The 22,042-nt window shown below is 38.9% G+C and overlaps 1 protein-coding gene across 20 annotated transcripts in view; it reads right to left on the reverse strand.

The window, feature by feature from the left end:
• Window positions 1–3,790: 3,790 nt before the first annotated feature.
• ADD3 (adducin 3) overlaps window positions 3,791–22,042 on the reverse strand; it is a 173,983-nt gene continuing 155,731 nt past the window's right edge. For 8 of the 20 annotated variants that reach the window (XM_051824169.2, XM_051824172.2, XM_070057253.1 and 5 more), the window contains 12 exons: window positions 21,177–21,328; window positions 20,197–20,277; window positions 17,417–17,566; window positions 16,924–17,067; window positions 16,712–16,810; window positions 14,646–14,828; window positions 13,059–13,316; window positions 11,826–11,945; window positions 11,302–11,388; window positions 9,742–9,865; window positions 6,620–6,748; window positions 3,791–6,022 (listed from right to left, as the gene is read on the reverse strand). In XM_051824169.2, coding sequence (XP_051680129.1) covers window positions 5,730–6,022; window positions 6,620–6,748; window positions 9,742–9,865; window positions 11,302–11,388; window positions 11,826–11,945; window positions 13,059–13,316; window positions 14,646–14,828; window positions 16,712–16,810; window positions 16,924–17,067; window positions 17,417–17,566; window positions 20,197–20,277; window positions 21,177–21,328 — 1,820 coding nt within the window. In that variant the 3' untranslated portion in view covers window positions 3,791–5,729. The remainder of the gene's footprint in view (window positions 6,023–6,619; window positions 6,749–9,741; window positions 9,866–11,301; window positions 11,389–11,825; window positions 11,946–13,058; window positions 13,317–14,645; window positions 14,829–16,711; window positions 16,811–16,923; window positions 17,068–17,416; window positions 17,567–20,196; window positions 20,278–21,176; window positions 21,329–22,042) is intronic. The other 12 variants (XM_070057246.1, XM_070057251.1, XM_070057249.1 and 9 more) reach the window with 2 other exon arrangements.

Consider the following 22,042-nt stretch of genomic DNA (forward strand, 5'->3'; position numbering starts at 1 on the left):
AAGTAAACCAGCAGATGGAAGATCTCCCTTCTTCTTTTTCCCTCTTTCAAATAAATAAATGCAATAAATCTTTAAATAAAATGTGCCAGTTTGTCATTTAAGGTACACATGCTATTTAAACTATTATAGGTTCTAACAGTAAGGCAATCAGCATCCTAACTTGGAAGTTAATACTCAAAACTCTCAGAGTATCTAACAACTTGAACTTTTAGGAAAAAAAGTATGATAAATAAATACAGGCTTGGTCTTGCAAAGTATTTTTCAACTAGTCCCAAAACAAACTTTGAAATATCAGTTTGCAGGAGACTTTAGCTGACTCTGTATTTTTCTGTTCCTGTTGTGATAGGTTTCCAAGGGTGACTGTTGTCTAGCAGAAAAGCATGAAATGCAGATTTTGAATACCTTTGCTCAAATCCTAGCTTAGCCCTCATGAGCTGTATGACATCAGACAAGCACAACCTTCCTCAATGACTGACTCTTTAAGTCAGAACAAGATAACTGGGCTGTAAGTAATGAATGAAATAATCTTGCATCTACGAACTTTTCTCAGCTTTACATGGGACCTAGGAATGCATAATCAGAATAAAGTTCTAAATCCAAGTTTGAAAATATTTTTAAGTTCCCTCAATTAACTAAAACTGAATTTGGACCCAGTATTGCCCCCTAATGGTCATCTCTTAGAAATGAAACTCTTAACAATACAGCTAAATTTGCAAACTTATTTTTCCTATTAAAAGTTCCCCAAAAGGCTTATTCTTGCTTTTATCTCTAGTAACTATACATTTGGTTTTTCTCAGAGACGATCTCCATATTTATTTAAATAAAACTGTAATTTCATGTAGTACACTTGCGGTCTTTAAAGCTACTTTCATGAGGACGGGCAGTGTGGTGTATGTAGGTTAGGCTGCCGCTTGGTTGGCCTGCAGTGCATAGTGGGGTCTTCTGCTTTTTTTTTTTTTTTTTTTTTTTTTGACAGGCAGAGTGGACAGTGAGAGAGAGAGAGAGAGAAAGAGAAAGGTCTTCCTTTGCCGTTGGTTCACCCCCCAGTGGCCGCTGCGGCCAACACACCGCGCTGATCTGAAGCCAGGAGCCAGGTGCTTCTCCGGGTCTCCCATGCGGGTGCAGGACCCAAGTACTTGGACCATCCTCCACTGCACTCCCGGGCCACAGCAGAGAGCTGGTCTGGAAGAGGAGCAACCGGGACAGAATCCGGCGCCCCGACTGGGACTAGAACCCGGTGTGCCGGCGCCTAGTGAACCTAGTTAGTCAAGGCGCCGGCCTCCTCTGCTTCCAATCCAGCTTCCTGTTAACGCCTCCTAGGGGGCAGCAGATGATACTTCAAGTGCTTGGGCCTCTGCCATCCCTGTGGGATGAAAGACCTGTCACTCTGGTTTTCCAGTAAATACACAAAACATTTAAAACAAAACTTGCCTTAGAATGTCTCTCCTGCTTCCAATATTGCAAATCAAAAAGAAACAAAGATAAAGGGTTTCTTTCCAAGTCTTTGGTACATCTTCAGCGAAGGTATCAATATCCTGGTTTTTCTCAAGGTTCAAGAACTTGTTCTTTCATCCTAAAAGATGCAATTCCCACAGGCCATCCTATCCACTTCTCAGGTATTTATCAATCTCTTCATTCCTTGGAGTTTTTGTTAGGGAAAAGGTCTTCCAAATCAAGTCAACAATTTATCAAAATTTACCTGTAACAAAATATGTGTTCATCATTGCTGGACTTGTCCAAACAAAGGGGATTGCCTCTCCCTGAAAAACCACAAAAATGTACACTAGAGCCACAGAGAGATCGGCACACAGATGGCATCAGTAATTTAGAAATCTGAGTCTCTAAGGGTGAAATAGGAACACCTCCTTTTCATCTTCTTTCAAGCCTTATTTTAACCATCTGCAAAATGGGGATAATATCAACTACTTTGTGGGATGCTGGAAGGCCCTGTCGAGTTAAATCAGCATCTCTTTGGCACATACAACATATATAAAAAATACAGGTATCATAAATTATTCCCTCAATGAAAAAGTTGCCAATTATTGAAATAAGCAATATAGTGTCACTTGTAGGCATGCAAACTCCTCTGACAGTCACTTTCTACCAGTTTCTTTTCAGTGGGTTTTGTGTAGACCTCACAGTTGTCATGGGTGACAATCTTTATTAGTGCAATGGGACCTGATAGAACACTACAGTTAAGAACAATCTGGTGAAGAGAATGGTAAACAAGGGAATGTCTTCTTTTCCAGGTTTTGGGTATTTCACAACAGACATGGTGTCTACAGACGCCATGAAAAAGGAAGCTGGGTGCAGGGACAGGAAATGTAGTGGATTGTTAGGTCTATTCCACCCTCTAGTGGCCAAAAAGAAGATTGTTCTTTTTAAAATCCCAGTTTGGCCAACACTGCAACTTAGATGTGTGATACATCATCCTTAAGTTTAAAAAATAACCAGATATATTTTCTGCCTATGCTAAAAACTAAAGGAAATCAGTGCTTTCAGAATTTAATGCATTTAGTTCTTGGTTCTCTATGCCCTGATGAATGAAAACACTTACTCAATAGAGGCAAAGCTTCTATTTTTCAAGCTATTATTTACTGTAGAGAGAGAACTGAGGATAATTGCCTTTGTTGCTTTATGGAAGGGAATTTTGAAATGAACATCTTTCTAAAACAGCCATATCTCACCACGCAGTTATTTACAAGCCAAGGTAATAATTAAATATGCCCAAAACTATAGATCTATTCTCTATCCAAGCCCCTCATTTTTCTAATGGGTAATTATAGTAAAGGCTTCGATTAACCAGAACCCTCAATTAACATGACTTTCCCTCTTGAACTCTACAAAGTGAAAAAAATTTCAAGAACTTATTTATGTGAGGGACTTAGTTTGAAAATCTATTATGAGTTATTCTTTATTAAGCAGAAAAATATCCCTGAATAAAAATTACATTCTCACCATGACTATCAAGATGTAGAAAATACACATATAATTGGACGAAGACTGGAAGGTAAATAAAAGTGTAAATGTGGTGAAACTGCAAGCTATTTTCTATTTTTTTTTACTGTAACACATTGTAATTTGTATAATAATTTAAAACATCAGAGGGAAGTAATGTACAAACTCAGTATAAAACTTGCAACATCTCTTCTTCTACCTGCATAGATTTGAATACAATTCAGATTATCAGAATCCTAACACCATCATACCTTTTTTTTGGACAGGCAGAGCTGGACAGTGAGAGAGACAGAAAGAGACAGAGAGAAAGGTCTTCCTTTTCCGTTGGTTCACCCCCCAAATGGCCACTACAGTTGCGGCCCGCGCACCACGCTGATCTGAAGCCAGGAGCCAGGTGCTTCCTCCTGGTCTCCCATGGGGTGTAGGGCCCAAGCACTTGGGCCATCCTCCACTGCACTCCCGGGCCACAGCAGAGAGCTGGCCTGGAAGAGGGGCAACTGGGACAGAATCTGGCGCCCCAACCGGGACTAGAACCCGGTGTGCCGGCGCCACAGGTGGAGGATTAGCCATATTGAGCCACGGCGCTGGCCAACACCATCATATCTTACCAAGACAAAAAATACACCTTAGGAAATACTTCCTCCAATATGAGTTGGTACAAGAAAGTTTGCACACATAGCATTAATTTTCATCTAATCTTTAAATATATTTCTCACGACATTCCTTATGCAGAAGCATCAATCTTACTTATTCAAAGTTTCACTGATGTGTAAAATTCAGCTAACATGCTAAGCAACGACTCCTGAAAGGAAACATCATGATCCCAAATCCATATATTTAAAATACTGTTTATTTGTGATTTAACATTAATTAGCATTACATCTAAGAGCAATATCAGATAACATTTATACATTTTTCCACAGGACACAGGTTCACTGGCTCATTCATTATGCCAAAGCAGTAAATAGAGGCATCAGCGAAAGGTGCAATAGTTTTACTGTTGTGTTTAAAAAATATTTATGCACATGGCATTCATTTAGATATATATATATTTAAAAAGTTATGGAAAAGCATAGTTCACAGGTTACTGTTTCTACATACATTGTAATACAACATAAATGATGTAGAACATTTTTAAAAAATTGCTCAGAGTTAAGCAACTGAAAGTTTCCACTAAGAGAACAAAACACTGATCCAGTAGTGAGTGAGATCCAGAAAGACACTTCCAGGCTCCATCTCAGCTCTGTGTCACTGTACACACACAGTCTGACAGAACCAGCCCCAGCACGCACTGCAATCAATGTAATCCTCTGCATGCCAACTCACCCTCCAAAACCGCTTTGGGTTATTTTTACCCACTGACCATTTTGGATCACTGATTTCACATTGATTTGTGACATCACTTGGGTGAGAGGGGGCAAAACTATATTAAGCTTAGGTTTAAGTTTGTATGTACATTAAGAAGTAAGTTAACCAAAAGACTAAAAATTTCTTAAAAAAATCAACTAGTGGTAGTTTTCTCACTGGTGGGATTAGACGTCTTCTAGTGCTTCCCTCTAGGGATACACAAGTTACAAGGCTCTGACCTTTTTACAACACAAATATTAACCCAGAAAGACATTGATTTTGGCAGAACAGCAGAATTTCAGAAATTTGAGACATGTTTCCAACAAATCACACTCTACGTCCTAGCAGAAATGTGAGTCATTATCAAGCTAACAGTTTTCCCGTGTCCCACTGTTTGTTCCCTTAATTTTTCACTTTCCCTTTCACTCTTTTCATTTGGCTATCATATGAGATTTTCTTTGTTCATTAGCAATACTAACAGAAAAATACATTATAAGGTTCAAATAAGAATCTAGATATATCTTTATATGCTCTAATCCCCTTCTGATACCAAGTCCCTGGATTCTTGAATTATATTTAAGTATGCTCAGTACCAAGCAGCCTCAAATATGCTCTACTATTAAATGATTGGCTATTATGCTTATGACACTTTTATACTGAATGGTATACAAACATTTCAACATATAAAAATTGTTTTTGCCAGAGTTAAACTAAATAATCCATGTTATGTGTACAAAATCCCCTTTGTTGAAAAATAAGGGGCTTTCTAAACTAATACAAAAGGAAGTTCTCAAAAATTAGTTTACTAAAATGACTTTTTTTTGGCAAACAAAGTTACTTCAGGTGAGGAAATTTTATACTATGAATAAAATTCCAAATGAATCTTTTCTTAAAACCTTAAAAAGAAATTATGTGCCAGTGTATACTAATGCTATATAGATTCTTGTCTTACAAGCTTTTAAAACATTCTGTTAATGCCCATTGAAACAATGGGAACCCAAAAGACATAGTCCACAATCATGATAAAAAAATTATAACCTGAATGCCAAGTGAGCAGGTGTTGAGAAAGAAAAATTCTCATTTGTTCACTGGCAATTTCCTTCTGACTCATACTATTGAGAAAGCCTGAAGTAATTCAGACAGATATCTGTGATGAACTGATAATACTTCATAAGGGCAGATCTAATTAAAACTACAATTGTTTAAAAATTCAAGGCCATTTTGGACATATAAAATGAGATGAATTTTAAAACTATTGTCATAATGTTTTTCTTTAAGTAAAATCTTTTTCCAGTTCATTAAGTCCAGTTTGCTACATACCCCCAGTCTGATCTACCACTGCATATTAATGATCAACTTAAACGTGGTATTTAAATGTGCAATGTCACATTGTAATAATAATAATAATTATAGAAAAACTCCACTCAGGCTTCGATTTTTTCCTTTTTTTTGTTCTTTTTCAGGAAAGAAGGAGTGCGGAATTTCTTCTTTTTCTTGGACGGTGACTTTGAAGGTGAGCCATCAGGTGAGAGGACTTCTTCAATTTTTTCTGGAGACTTAATGGTAATTTCGATGTTTTCTATGGTCGTGCTTGTAGTTAATCGGCTCACTTGCTGAGCAAGCTCGTCTTCAACTTCATGCACGTCATCCTTGCCATTTACTACCATGACCGGCACTTCCATGGACATGAAGCTCTTGGAAAATAGCTCATGGTTTTCTACAAAAGGGGAGGGTTACAGGTTATTTTATATAACTAACATTTCTGCTTCATTTTACAAAACTGGAATGTTTCAGCTATGTGTGAAGGCATTACTTTTATTTCAGTAAAGATAGATCATTACTTTAATGGACTATGGATTTATTAGCATGAAGCTAATTTTCTTATAAGATATAAAGAGGAAGGGAAAGAAGTCATTAAACCAAAAAGTGAAAACTTGATGATTCCAGGTTCATGACATATCATTGCAAATCAAGTCAGAATGAATGAGGAAGACAACGTGTACTTTTCTTTGGCTTTGGAGTTATTTAGCAATGAAAATGGAAAAGGATTTCATGTACTGATTGGAAAACATGACTAATCAATTTTAATTCCACAAATTCTTAGGAATTATGGGTTGCCAAAATCCACATTAAGGTATAGCAATATAAATGTTGAACAAATGTAGCACCTTATTTAAAGAATATAAAATTATTGACAGATTTCAGTAAAACCAATGGCAAACTTACTGCGATAGAACGTTCAATTTCCTTACATGAAAGTAAATGACAAGGGGGATGGGGGAGAGGGAGTGGAGAGCAGACTCTCAAAACTAACCCAGTGAATGCTTTGGGAAATCACAATGAATACCTTCTAATTTTTCAGGGACATTTTGCGGTGATTGAGTTTGAGACTGAATTTGTGAAACAGATGAAGCGTCATCTGAGAGTAAATCCTGCTCAGCATCTGTTGGATAAGAGTTTAGTTAAAAGCCATGCAAAACAAAACAAAGCAGCCTAAGATTTCAGGGAGATTAGTCCAAATATCAATTGCCTGCAAATGTAAAGATGAGAAATTCTTCCGCAATGAGCTGAGCATGCTACTAGTTATCCCTTTATTCATTAAGGGGATTAATGGGTTAACGTTTCTGGCTGCAAACAGTAATTTTACATACAGGGTTACAAAGGAAGCACAGCCACTGGCAGCCCAGGCAAATAATATAGACGCATTTAGCTTCTGCTAGTGTTGGAAAACCGAAATACACCAAGCAGCCAGATGAAAGGAACCATGAAGCTTTGCCAATGACGCTGCGTTAATGAGGCTGAATGCTTCACTGAATTGTTGACAATATTCAATTAGTGATTCCTGTCACAGCAGTATTAGTGAGCCAATTCAAAGGTCAAATGAATGTGGAAGAAACTATTTACAAAGTTATACGTCAAAGGCAATGGTACTAGAGTGCAATGCTTGTTACCTGGCATCTTTAGGCTTTCAAAAAATAAAGAGATTAAAGAGGGACATTTTACAAAATACAAAAGACACAAAAGCTTCCAACCTTATGTTAGAATAAACAATTCAATAATACCATTTAGAATGTTTAGTGTGACTATATTAATGAGTCCAGTTCATCCCTCTTGTGACAAAGGCACTACCACCCTGATAAAAACTCTTACTTGGATGATTGAAATGTTGTCAGTTCTTTCTGCATGATTTATGATATTTAATATGAACAAAAATTCTTTAACTTGTTGGCTTTAAGTAAAAAATCTCAATTCTGTGTTATGGATGCTCTTAATCTTTTGTGTCATACACTTTCTTTCTTTCTTTCTTTTTTTTTTTTTTTGACAGGCAGAATGGACAGTGAGAGATAGAGCCAGAGAGAAAGGTCTTCCTTTTCCGTGGGTTCACCCTCCAATGGCCGCTGTGGCTGGTACACCACGCTGATCTGAAGCCAGGAGCTATGTGCTTCTCCTGTCTCCCATGCGGGTGCAGGGCCCAAGGACTTGGACCATCCTCCACTGTACTCCCGGGCCATAGCAGAGAGCTGGACTGGAAGAAGAGCAACCGGGACAGAATCTGGCACCCTGACCAGGACTAGAACCTGGGGTGCTGGCACCACAGGCGGAGGATTAGCCTATTGAGCTGTGGCGCTGGCCCATGTCATACACTTTCTATCTCCACCCTGAACCCCTCTTCCCCAAATGTGTATCATATACAATGAGAGATGTGTTTTCCAGGTGGCTCATGGATGATCTGAAGCTTTTCCAAGACTCAAGACTAAGAACCCTTGTTAAAAAGAAGAATCTCTAGAGAAGAAAGGAGCTAGTATTCAATTGGTTAGGATGCTTTCATCAGCAATTCTTAAATACAATCCCCCCAAATTACTAAGGTTCATAAATTTCATTACAGTATTTGTGTGCTTAAGGGAAGTCACATAAAAATTCTAGCATTTTATTTAAAACAAATTTATTTATTTGAAAGGCACACACAGATACACAAACACACACACAGATCTTCCATCTACTGGTTCACCCCCAAAAACATCTGCAATAGCCAGGCCTGGGTCAGGTCAGAGCCAGGAGTCTAGAACTCAATCTGGGTCTCCCACATGGGTATCAGTAACCCATATTCTTGCACCATTATCTGCTGCCTCTCAGACTGTGCATTGGCAGGAAGCCAAAATTGGGAACAAAGCCAGGACTCAAACCCAGGTATTCCAGGCATCCTAAGCAGCATCTCAACTGCTGTGCCAAATGCCCACCCCAGCAGTGTATTTTAAATTTCGATTTTGCAATGATAATATTGGTACCTTGAGACACCCAGAACAAGATTTTACAAAACAGTAAAACCACATACTCATGAATCTATAATTATTTCAAAACAGAAGGTTTGTAAAGTCATCTACTCTGAAATAGTTAAATCTATTAGTATATCTACATCTATTTGGGCTAGTAGTTTTTTCTCATCTAAGAACTTCACTTTATACCTTTTATTATAAAATAGCTAACATTCATTCTGATCTCTGAGGAAGAACAGCTTTCTCGCTATGTTAAGATACATGGTTGGCAGATATTTAGCCTAGTGCTTAAGCTACTGGTTGCTATGCTCACAGCCCACCTTGGAGTGCCTGTGTGTGATTCCCAGCTCTGGCTCTGGATTGAGTTCCTGGCTCCCAGTTTCATTCCCCAACCCTGCAACCACTGTAGGAACCTGGGGTGTAAAAAACGGGATGGGAACCTTCTTTCTGTCTGTGTCACTCTCTCAAATAAATAAATTTGTTTTTAAAAAATAAGAAACTTACTATACTTCTAAAAAAAACCAAAAGTATATGGCTTGTGGCAGTTCTATGCATTTTAGCCCTACCTATACTCAGTATAGAACTGACAGATGACCTAGAACAACGGAGCATGAAACAAATATTTAAAAAAAAAAAAAAAAAAAAAAAAAACAGGCCAGCGCCGCGGCTCACTAGGCTAATCCTCCACCTTGCGGCACCGGCACACTGGGTTCTAGTCCCGGTCGGGGCACCGGATTCTGTCCCGGTTGCCCCTCTTCCAAGCCAGCTCTCTGCTGTGGCCAGGGAGTGCAGTGGAGGATGGCCCAAGTGCTTGGGTCCTGCACCTGCATGGGAGACCAGGATAAGTACCTGGCTCCTGCCTTCGAATCAGCGTGGTGCGCCGGCCGCGGCGGCCATTGGAGGGTGAACCAACAGCAAAGGAAGACCTTTCTCTCTGTCTCTCTCTCTCTCTCACTGTCCACTCTGCATGTCAAAAATAAATAAATTAATTAATTAATTAAAAAAAAAAAAAAAAAAAACAAAAACATTGACTGCCTGCTATCACCTCCCAAATGGCCACAGTGATGGAGGATGGGTGAAGTCGAAGCCCAGAGCTTGGAACTCCTACACAAAACTCTGCATCATTGTGGTTATCCTAGGCCTAATACAAAAATTCACTAACCTTCCAGGCCTTGTTGTTTACGTTCTACTGTCTTCTTATACTCTTCAAGTTCTCCTTCTGTGAGATGACTGAATGGGTTAGGAGGAGCTGGTGGGCCTTGATCATCATCTTCAAACTGCATGGTCTTGCAGTGAAAAAAACAATTCATTACTGTGAATTTGTATCCATCTACACACGCATATAACACATGCAAAAACCATACATAAGTATGATGACTGTGATTCTCTACAACAATCACAAGAAATGACAAGCTAGCATGGCTTGATGAAAATATTCTTACCAAATTATTTCAGCTGGACTGCAGATCCAATGGACTGAAACTACCAGTGATGTTTCCTTAATAAGCCCATTTAGGTGAACTTTAGTAATTTTTAAAAAATAAAACTAAATCAAGCTCTAATAAGCTTTACATAACTAAGAAATATCTTGAAAAACCAAGAATTGCATCATTTCAAAAACACTTTAAAAAAGACTTAGAAAATGAAACTGTATCTAAAGAACTTCTTTAAATGTTATGTTATGGAAACAGACTTGTAGCTATCTTCTCCATGGAAGAAATTCACCTAGAAGTTTGAATCCATGCATTTATTTCTGATCCCTTCCCAAACCCTACTAATGTAATAGTAAAGAAACAGAAAAAAAATTATATACTTTTAAGGACAAAAGAAGGGAGGAGACAGCAGAGGATAAGAAATGTTAACACATTTTTGGAAGCGGGAAAGCAGGTGGAAGAGTGGATGGCAGAGCTGACAATGGTGAAGACGTAGTCCTGCAAAGGATGCAGTTGGGAAGCACGCTCACTGCCTAATGGAAGTCTGGTAAGACTTGAAAATCACAGGCATCAGGCACCATCTAAGTGCTGGAGAGGAAGAGTTGAAAATGCAAAACGGAGGTAATTTTTAACTCTCTTAGTGATAAAGTAATGGCACTTCTTATAACCAATAACAGATTCAATAAAATAACTGTGGTCTAAAACTGATAAACTATAAAATAGTAGAATCTTTTTTTTTTTTTTAATTTTTGGACAGGCAGAGTGGACAGTGAGAGAGAGAGACAGAGAGAAAGGTCTTCCTTTTGCCGTTGGTTCACCCTCCAATGGCCGCCGCAGCTGGCGCGCTGCGGCCGGCGCACCACGCTGATCCGATGGCAGGAGCCAGGTACTTATCCTGGTCTCCCATGGGGTGCAGGACCCAAGTACTTGGGCCATCCTCCACTGCACTCCCTGGCCACAGCAGAGAGCTGGCCTGGAAGAGGGGCAACCGGGACAGAATCCGGTGCCCCGACCGGGACTAGAACCCGGTGTGCCGGCGCCGCAAGGTGGAGGATTAGCCTAGTGAGCCGCGGCACCGGCAAAATAGAATCTTTAGAAACACAAAAGTATGTGCTATAAGTGATGAAAGGAACAGAAAAGTTCTTACCCTTGGAAATTGAGAACTGAGGGTAGAGTATTTGACTCTTTAATTTGAGCTTATATTAACCTTAGTAAAAATACTCAAACTGAAAGAGCAAAGAAACTGATGTGATAGATTAGAAACAAATGTCATACTGCTTCAAACTTACAGAAGGAGGCTTATCCACAACAATTCCAGCAAGCAACTGAGACTGTGGTCCTGCTGTTTTCAAGTCATATCGGTTTTGTTCTCTGATCTGAATTGAAACACAGTAACAGTGATTCTTGGAGGCAACAACAGAGATGATCTTTGCTTTCTTTTTCTAAAAACTTACTATTTAGACCACTCCAGAGTAACAGTCTCTTCAATTCCCCCCTCTTTCATCCTCCTAAAGCTCACTTTAATCTCCTTTCTTCTTTGTCTTATATCGTTAGAGAACTGCATCCCCCCCCACCCCCCCACCCCGGAACACTTTAAGGAAGGTCTATGTTGAATACTTCTCCATGGAACCTGTGCACCAATAGCCAGCACAAGGGGAGAAACATCCAATATAAGCTAAAATGATAATGAATTATATGTCAAATTCTTCTGCATTCAAACTTTCAAGTCTGATATTAATCAGATTCAATTACAAGTGATTTAAACATAAAACAGAGTTAAAATGTTCTCCATGCCTAAAAGACCATGTCTTACCTTATTTCTCTTTTCTAGTACTTCATTTGGGTTTGTGTTTAAAGGAACAAACTGGTTTGGATCTTCGATTTTGATAGGAGTTCCACTACTAACTTTAGAGGAGTCCTCTGCTTTCATCCACTGAAAGGATACAAAATTTTCAGGAATGAAGCTTTGTATTAAGGAAGTATTAGTAGGTACTTGATAATTGTTTACACACTCAAGGAAGAATATACTGTCAATCTTTTAAAGACTTTCACTAAGCTGTATCTTAGTGGTCAATTAGTTTAGATTTCATACTAGTTAGAAAGTCTCACAATCAGCATTCACTTTTTAAAAAACACAAATGCTGTTACTATTCACTTGAATATTTGGTTATTCTGCTGGTTAAGCTTTCTCTTCTTGGCAATTGAAAATATGATGCTAAAACTATTTCAAGCACAGGCATAATGTATGATCTCACATTAACTCACATTCAGAGCTCTGTCTACAGCACTGAAGTTTCATGAGATGATGATATGGCCAAGAAATCACCAAAACCTCCTTCAAGGAATCTCTTAAGATTTAGTTTTCCAGATTCTGTTTTTTATTTTTGGCTAAGCCCTCAATCACTATTTTATAATAGGGATAATACAGTGGTACATAGCACAGTAGTATCCCAAGGTTGGAAAGACTTTATAACTTGTAATTATGATTTATCCCACATTATAATCCTTCAAGAAGGCTACTATTTATACTGAATTTATGATAGGATGAATGAACTTTGAGTACCTGGAGAACAAATTACCAAATTTGAAGCAAAATTCTGAAAAAGATAAAATAATCCAGTTCTCCACTTATATCTTGCCTAATGGCAGCCATATACACTAATTCATGCCATTTTGGCACAATTAAGTGTTGGAATTTTTATAGGTTTAATTAAATGGTGAAATGTATAAACTACAAATTTGGGATCATGTAGTGGGTAAGAACTAGACTTAAATTAGACTGTCTGCATTCAGATTCAGATTTCACCATTAAAAATGATTATGTTCACCAACAGAGAAAAATAGCACTCGTTTCATATTTGGAGAATTAAATCAGATAATTCATGTATGCATTCAGAACAGTGCCTTGCACAAAGTTAATATCTGTTAAATGATGGTGATATTTTTAACATTCTACCCTGCTAATAATTTTGATACAGAACATTTAATGCATGAGTAACTAGACAAAATATTTAGTAGAGACAAACTATGTAAAAGAGTGGCATACCGTGATTTTGGTCCTGGGACTGGTCTCCCCATTCCGAGACTCCTCAGGCACATTCACTTTCATGTAAGTATTTGGAGAGTTCAGCCATCTTGTTTTCTCACGCTGCTGTCTCTGTGCCATGTATTTGAGAGGAGAGAGTGGTACTGTATCATCTTCAAAGGAGAAAGCAGTCACAGTTGCTGGGATCTCCACATCACTCTTGTGCCTAGGCTTTTCTCGAACGAGAGGGTGTCTGTAAGCATAGCCTGTTCTGTACCCCTGAGGCAAGGAAAAAACTACAGTTGAAGCAATCAAAGATATACCAACACAGCATTTCAATTAAAATTCTTTAAACAATGATTCAAACAGGCTCCTCTGTTAAAAAACAAATAATGTGAAAACATCCTTTGAAACCCCATATTACCTCTAGTAATAAAGTGAAATTAAGCAAATATCATGATCTGGTTAAAACTGATTCCAGCTGACACTGCTATTTGCACTCACACAACTGTTCCCAACAAAGGTAATTTCTAAACTGTTTCTGCTGACCAGAAATATTTTCTGCCTATAAAATGGTTTTGGGGGAATCAAATCCCAGGGCTCACTTAAGACTCTGTTCCTGAGTCAGAAGGCAATCTGCCTTCTGACACCTTATGGAACATGATAAATATCTTAAGATGACATCTGATAAAGGGCTAATATTCAAAAATGTAAAAGGAGCTCAAACTGATAAATACCAAGAAAAGAAATAATCTGATTAAAAAAGAAGCAAAGGATCTCAATAGACATTTCATAAAAGACACACAGATGGTCAACAGGAACATGAAAAAATGCTCAGCATCACTCGTCAGAGAAATGCAAATTGACACCACAATGCGATACCACCTCACACCTGTTAGAATGTCTGTTAAAATGGTGAGTAATAAATATTGCAGAGGATGTGGAGAAAAGGGAATCCTTGTACACTGTTCATGGGAATGTAAATTAATACAGCCATTATGGGGAACAGATGAAGGTTCCTCAAAAAACTAAAAATACATCTACCATATGATCCAGCAACCCCACTACTAGGTATATATCCAAAGGAAGTGAAATCAGTATGTCAGAGAGATTATCCGTACTCCTGTGTTCACGGAAGTGTTAGTCAAAATGGCCAAGAAATGTAACCAACCTAAGTGTATTTCAATGGATGAATGGATAAGTAAAAAATGTGCTGCACATGTGCACTACACATGCACCATGGAATATTATTCAGCCTTAAAAAAGAAGAAAAACTGTCATGTTCAACAACATGGATGAACCTGGAAGACATACATGAAATAAACCAGGCAGAGAAAGACAAATACTTCATGATCTCACTCGTACGTGGGATCTAAAAAAGTTAACCTCATAGAGGCAGACAGTAAAACAGTTGTTAAGAGGGGCTCGGGGTGGGAGTGAGAAGATAATGGTCAAAGTATGCAAAATTTTAGTTGAATAGGAGGAGTAAGTTCAAGTGTTAGTAAAATAATAAGTACAATATAATGACTACGGTTATGGAACTGGAAGTAGTGGCTCAAACTGGAAGACAGACTCAATGTTCACTATCATGTTTACTTTGTCACGTACCAAGTTGTCCAGAGTCCTCATCAGCCCCTCAAACTCCACCTCGCCAACCTTCCACTTTTGATGGGAACCCATATTCACACCACCTCCTCCAGATGCTGCTACAGCGTAAGTGAAAGGTTTGTACTTCTGAAGATCCAGTACAAGGAGATTGTCTACTCCACCTGCCCCGGCTAATGCCTGCACCTGTAGTCAATGGTAAAATACACAGAGAGCCAAAACTATACAGACAGTAATGAGTATTTTACTTTCAAAAAGGTGCAATAATTCCATTTTGGCAAATATCCATAATACTTGTTCAGTTTATCAACTATGAACACAAGGCAACAGTGTTGTGCAGGTAGCAGCTGAATATCTTTTTATTTTTTTTTAAAGATTTATCTATCTTTTTTAGAGGCAGAGTTACAGACTGAGAGAGGGGGGCAGAGGGAGAGGGAGAGGGAGAGGGAGAGGGGAGGGGAGGGGAGGGGAGGGGAGGGGAGGGAAGGGAAGGGAAGAGGAGAGAGAGAGAGAGAGAGAGAGAGAAAGAAAGAGAGAGAATCTCCCATCCACTGGTTCACTCCCCAGATAGTCACAATGGCCAAAGCTGGGCTGATTCGAAGCCAGGAGCCCGGAGTTTCCTCCAGATCTCTAACACGGGTGCAGAGGACCAAGCACTTAGGTCATCTTCCACTGCTTTCCCAGGCCATCAGCAGGGAGCTGGATGGAAGTGGAGGAGCTGGGACACGATCTGGTGCCCAAATGGGATGCTGGCACCGCAGGCAGAGGCTTAACCTTCTATGCCACAGCGCCGGCCCCAGTATCTTTTCTATCTATCCGGAAAGGGTACTTTTAGGGGTTCTGTAGTTCCTTGATGGCAAACACATTTACAGTCATATATTTTAACATCCACCAAGCAGCTGAATTCTCTTGCCAAATTTAAAAATTATTTTCTTGAAGTTTTCCCATGATTATTCAGTTAATACTATGGCTGAAAATTATAACTTTAATGGATTACAGACACTATACTTTGGATTTTAGCATATTTATGCAGAGTTGTCAAGTCATTATCTCAAATTAATTGAGCTTTTCGTAGCTTAATTTGAGAAGAGAGAGGACCGTTAAAGGCTAAGACAAAGTCGAAAGAACATTTTTCCCCCTTTCTTGTAGCCTTTCTGATACATTAAGATATCATTTGCTTCAAGAGAATATGCTTGATTTTCTTTAATAGGAAAACTAGGGTCTTTGAATACATTCAACTTCTCTGAAGTAAAAAGTGGTTAATAAATAAACTATTGTGATAATTCTAATATGGAATCGTTGGAAACTGCATGAATTCATAAAATGTCTGGCCCTAGTCTTACAAAAGCAGCCACAACACATCTGATTCATGATGATTTGTGGCCACCTCTGTTTCTCAATTAGCATCACCATTAAAGGGTCAACACAGACAAGTGTACAGTGGTACTATCTTAAAATGTAGGTTTCAGACAGAAATCATGTTTATGAGATAGTTCAATTCTATGTGGGTGTGAATTTTAATTTCTTCTCTCCCTATTTTCATTTCGAGATTTTTTTTTAAAGATTTATTCATTTATTTCAAAGGCAGAGTTACAGAGAGGCAGAGGCAGAAGCAGAGGCAGAGAGAGAGAGAGAGAGAGAGAAAGAGAGAGAGAGGTCTTCCATCCGATGGTTCACTCCCTAATTGGCCACAATGACTGGAGCTGTGCTGATCTGAAGCCAGGAGTCAGGAGCTTCTTCTGGGTCTCCCAAGTGGGTGCAGGGGCCCAAGGACTTGGGCCATCTTCCACTGCTTTCCCAGGCCATAGCAGAGAGCTGGATCAGAAGTGGAGCAGCTGGGACTTGAACTGGTGCTCATATGGGGTGCCGGCAGTGCAGGTGGCAGCTTTATCCGCTACGCCACAGTGTCGGCCCAAGCTAAGTTGACAACCTTTTTTATACTTAAGTAGGGCAGGATTTCTCATAAAACAAAAAATCACTAACCAATAGGGCTTCAGAAATAAACACAAAATCCAACAAAACAAGCAAATAAGGAAACAATAGAAGGTGGGGGAGAATAATTTTCCTACCTGAATCTCACAGGCTATCTGTACATTAAAAATATAATGAAAAGCTTCTTCAACTGTTTCTCCAAGTGCTACCACACCATGATTTCTGAGTACCAGCACCTAAAATAGAATTCCCAGAGCAATCACTTTAAATAACTAGCATAGCTCACACTGTTTTCATCAACAGCAGCAGTAACAAAAATAGCTCCTTACATAGAAACTCTACTACAAACCTTACAACTTGGTCCCAGAACTTTCTGCAGTTGAATTCTCTCCTCTTGATCATCAAGTGACCCTTGGTAGTCGTAATAGGCAACATCTCCCAGGATAAGGGACTCTTGAGAAATTGGAAGGATCCCACACTTCATGGAGGATACCTATTTGGGTCCATACCAAGATCACATATTTAGTTACTAACTACATTTTCATAGGAACCTGATTCTTTAGGTCCATTTAGGTTTAGATCTGATTCAAGAAGTACTGGGCCTATTCACTATGTTTATACTTAACTCACTTCCTGCTTTAGTTATTTGCTTCTTCCAGAAAAGAAAAAAAAAAATAAAAAAGTTCTTAGGGATACAACTCAATTTAAATGCTGTGCCAAATATTATGTAAGAAGTGTTGTTTAAAAAAAAAGCAGCACTGTTTCTAAAAACTCAAAATGACACATTCATTAAACAGATTAGTTTTAAAGTCACTGTTGGCTTTGGCCCCTCCTTGACTTACAGCTGCTGTTGCAAGGGTATGGATGTGTATCACACACTTAACATCAGGACGTGTTGAATAGATTGCAGCATGGGGGCTGAATCCTGGATGGTCAATTTTCAAATTAGTACTTCCCTGGTCAACCACTTCTCCAATTATATTCACTTTTACCTGGAAAAATCGCAAAGACATTTAATGGGTAATGTGTCAGTTTCTCTGTTTCACAAGCTAAACAAGAGAGTGACAAACTTTTTTTTTTTTAAGTCAGAGTTATACAGGGAGAGGAGAGAGGGAGAGGAGAGAGGGAGAGGGAGAGGGAGAGGGAGAGGGAGAGGGGGAGGGGGAGGGGGGAGGGGGAGAGGGGGAGGGAGAGGGAGAGGAGGGAGAGGGAGAGGGAGGTCTTCCATCCGATGGTTCATTCCCCAACTGGCCGCAACACGGCTGAGCTGTGCCGAACCAAAGCCTGGAGCCAGGAGCCTCTTCCGGGTCTCCCACGTGGGTATAGGGGCCCAAGGACTTCTGCTTTCCCAGGCCATAGCAGAGAGCTGGATCAGAAGTGGAGCAGCCAGGTCTTGAATCGGCGCCCATATGGGATGCTGGCGCTTCAGGCCAGGGTGTTAACCCACTGTGCCACAGCACCAGCCTCAAGTGGCAAACTTTTTTATAAAGGTCAGATAGCAAATACTTTGGATTTTGCATTCTTCTGTTAAAACTATTTAACTGTCACTGCAGTGTGAAAGCTGCCATAAACAATTTGTGAGAGAAAGGGTTCTGTTCACATAAAACTTTATTCAACCCGGATGTCTATTGACTGATGACTAGATTAAAAAAAATGAATAGTACTCAGCCACAGAAAAGAATGAAATCCTGACATTTGCAACAAAATGGATTAGCAGGAGCTCATTATGCTAAGTGAAACAAGCCAGACCCAAGAAGACAAATATCACGTTTTCTATTTACTTGTTGTAGTTAATATATAGAGGATAAAAACTGTGTTGATGCCAGATCATTTGGCATATAGTTATAAATATTGCTTCAATGAATCATACTTTCATTTCCTATGTTAAAAAGAATAAACAGAGGAGGGAATAGTGAAGACTCTTGGGGTATTAGAAATGTTTTATTCTTAATTTCATGTGGATTATGAGAGTCATCAGATGACAAAAAACTCATTGATCTATACATGTAAGTGTATTTCTTGGTGTGTATACTGTATTTTAATAAAACGTTTTTAAAAAACTTTATTTATAAAACAGGTGTTGTGGTACCGTAGGTTAAGCCTCCTCCTGAAGCGCCAGTGTCCCCTTACAAAAGCCAGTTTGAGCACTTGGCTGCTCCACTTCTGATCCAACTCTTGGATAATGGCCTGGGAAAGCAGCCCAATTGCTTGGGCCTCTGCACCCATGTGGGAGACCTGTAAAAGCTCTGGGCTCCTGGAAGAAGCTCCAGCTCTGGCCACCATGGCCATTTGGGGAGTGAACCAATGGATGGAAGATCGACCTGTAAGAAGCTCTGGGCTCCTGGAAGAAGCTCCAGCTCTGGCCACCATGGCCATTTGGGGAGTGAACCAATGGATGGAAGATCTCTTGGTCTCTGTCTCTTCCCCTCTCTGTAACTCTACCTTTTGAAGAAAATAAATAAATCTTTTAAAGAATAATCAATAAAATGAAATAGTCCTCAACAAAACAATATTTAGCAAAAAGGACAATTTCCAAGAAACCAAGTAACTTAGGCTACTCACTGGAAGTTTGGACAAGTCTAGAAGAAAATTTCCATTTGCTAACACTGCAGTACCCAGTACCTGCTATTCTAAAGCTGATGGCAGTGGTTAAGAGTATAATCCTATATGGGTGCTGGTTTGAGTCCTGGCCACTCCAGTTCTGATCCAGCTCCCTGCTTAATGTGCCTGGGAAAGCAGCGGAGGCTGGCCAAGTTCTTGGGTCCCTGCACCCACGTCAGAGACCTGGAAAAGGCTCCTGGCTTCTTGTTTCGGTCTGACCCAGTCCTGGATATTTCAGCCATTTGGGGCTGTAAATCAGTGGACAGAAGACCTCTTTCTCTCTTGTCTCTCCCTCTCTGTCACTCTGCCTTTCAAAAAATTAAAATGGATCTTAAAAAAAAAAAAAAAGAGTACAATTGTGGAAAAAACAAAATGTCAGAGGGTCAGATCTTATACTAACACCAATTTTAGCAGATGTAAATCTAGCACCAAAAACATTTTTTTTCCTAAAAAGAAAAACCCAAATTTCAGAGTGTAAAGAGTAGGAAAAAATTAGAAAAATTCCCTTCAAAATAATAGGTTAACTGAAAGATCAATTAATTTAACAATTAATTTAACAACCTTTAACAATCTGATCTGATTTCATCATCATTTAAAAAATCATCTATTATTTTTCACTTTATGTTTGTGTGGGAGCAAACTGTTGAAATCTTTACTTAATGTATGTTAAACTGATCTTCTGTATATAAAGAGAATCGAAAATGAATCCTCATGTGAATGGAAGGGGAGAGGGAGTGGGAAAGGGGAGGGATGCGGGTGGGAGAGACGATATGGGGGGGAAGCCATTGTAATCCATAAGCCGTACTTTGGAAATTTATATTCATTAAATAAAAGTTAAAAAAAAAAGAATCCTAAAATATTAAAAAAATTACGCAATTTCTCAAACTCTTTACTGATCAACAGTAAATATTTCTCCATCTACAACTGTCCATGTCTGTGCTAAAAGTTAAAAACTGTTAAAAAAATAAATAAAAACCACAAAGAAGTTTAGAAAAAATAACATTAAGAATGAAAGTTATACCAAATTGGAGGCTGTGGCTTCAGAAAAAGATAGGCCTCTGGGAATTATTATAATGTGGTCTTGTTCCTTACTTATTCTTACCTGAAAAAAAGAAAAAACAATGGGGAGTTACCATGAAGTATTCATATTTTGTAGTATAAAAATAACTAGGTATTTATTTTCCATGAAAAGTTGTAAGAGATCTGGGGAAAAAAACCAACAAGGAAAGTGAAAGATCTGCAACATGAAATTCTCCCTCAGCCCTCAAGTACTTGCTAACGAATTCTGACCTTAGTTTCTCATTTACTGGACTTATCTAAAGTGTTACTCTGAGGTACTAAGGTGGCAGCACACTCATGAAAAACAAATGCCAACATTATTGCAACAGCCCAATGTAGTAATGATTATAACCTTAGTTTACAACATTCAAATTAAAGAAAAATGGGCAATGAGAAGAGAACAGAATCTCTTCCTATAAAGCAATTAAAAGTAGAGATGGAAGGCGAAACTGAGGAAAGGCCGGGGGAAAGGAAGACTACACCATCAACTATGCCATTTCCAACAAAGGATATTTTAATACTTTTTGCTGTCAAATATCATCTTTCTTCCAAGCATGGCAAAATGAAAACAAGTTGATGTGAACTGGAAAATACATTTAAATAACAGAAATGAGAGACGCAACTCTCCTGGCCCTATTTTCCTTGCCCCTGATGCTTAATTCTACAGATGTTCAGATCCGATTAACACAGAGGGACAATTCTGTCATAGAGTTTCTTTCTGGAGAGATTCTACAACTCTACTGAATTAGAGGAGCAAAACAGTTAATAAAATCAAAACAAAGTTGAGAGATTTATAGCCTCTCTCTTGGAGATAATTTAGTGTTGGATTATGATCTAGCATGCTAAATTCAGAGGATGAAATAGGAAAACTGGACTTCCAAATAAAGATGAGAAGAGACCAGATGGAACTGTTAAAAAGGAATTTAAAGCTAAACAACTCACAGAAATATAGGTGTTTGCCAGGTGTGCCCATCCAAACAAATCTGCAAGTCTATACAGGCTGGCAAGTTTACAACGAGTCAGTTTCTCTCCCTTCACATAGGAGGATGTATCTGCACCAGGAAGATCATTGATAGGTGTGACCATGCCAAGACCTAAAAAAGGAAAAAACGTAGAGAGAAATTCAGGTCAAGCAATCTCTTATCTGGAAACTTGTTGCCAGGAAGTAGCCTGTGCTGCATCTGGGAAAGTCCCAGCCTTGAAAAAAAATCATCTGAAAAATATCAGTACATACAATGTTTTATTACTGACTCTCTTTCAGAGAAGTCTACTGAGTGTGATTAAATGTTGAGGTTATTGCTAATGCTATGATGAAAAGATCTAAAGAGTAAGCTACTTTTCTAATAAATGTTTTTACCTTTAATCAAACACATAAAAAAATTTAAGATTTAAAAGAATGCATAAATATAATATGGCTTCTGCTCTCTGCCCTCTCGAAAGTCTCTAAGGACCCAGTTGCCAAGTTGAAATGTTACCAAGCTCAACTTCTACTTGGTCTTCACTCTCCTTGACTTCTTTATAGCTTGACATCATTTACCATCACCTCTTTCCTAGGATCCTTCTCCAGGCTCATGTAATACTATCCTGGATCTCTGGTTCCCTTTCCACCTGCTTTTCTCGTTCATCAAGTTTTCTTTTCCTTCCTTCCCCCAACTGAGGCTTTCCCAAAGCTCAGTCCTCCCTGATGTTCACTTGGTTTACTTTGTACCCCTGAAAATATCCTATACTCCCAGGCCTTCCCACCGCAATTTCTGTACAGATGACACTTCAGTTGTTATCGCTGACCAAGTCGTTCTCCCTCCCTTCAG

The sequence above is a fragment of the Oryctolagus cuniculus genome, chromosome 15 (assembly GCF_964237555.1).
Source record: "Oryctolagus cuniculus chromosome 15, mOryCun1.1, whole genome shotgun sequence".
Lineage (NCBI taxonomy): Eukaryota > Metazoa > Chordata > Mammalia > Lagomorpha > Leporidae > Oryctolagus > Oryctolagus cuniculus.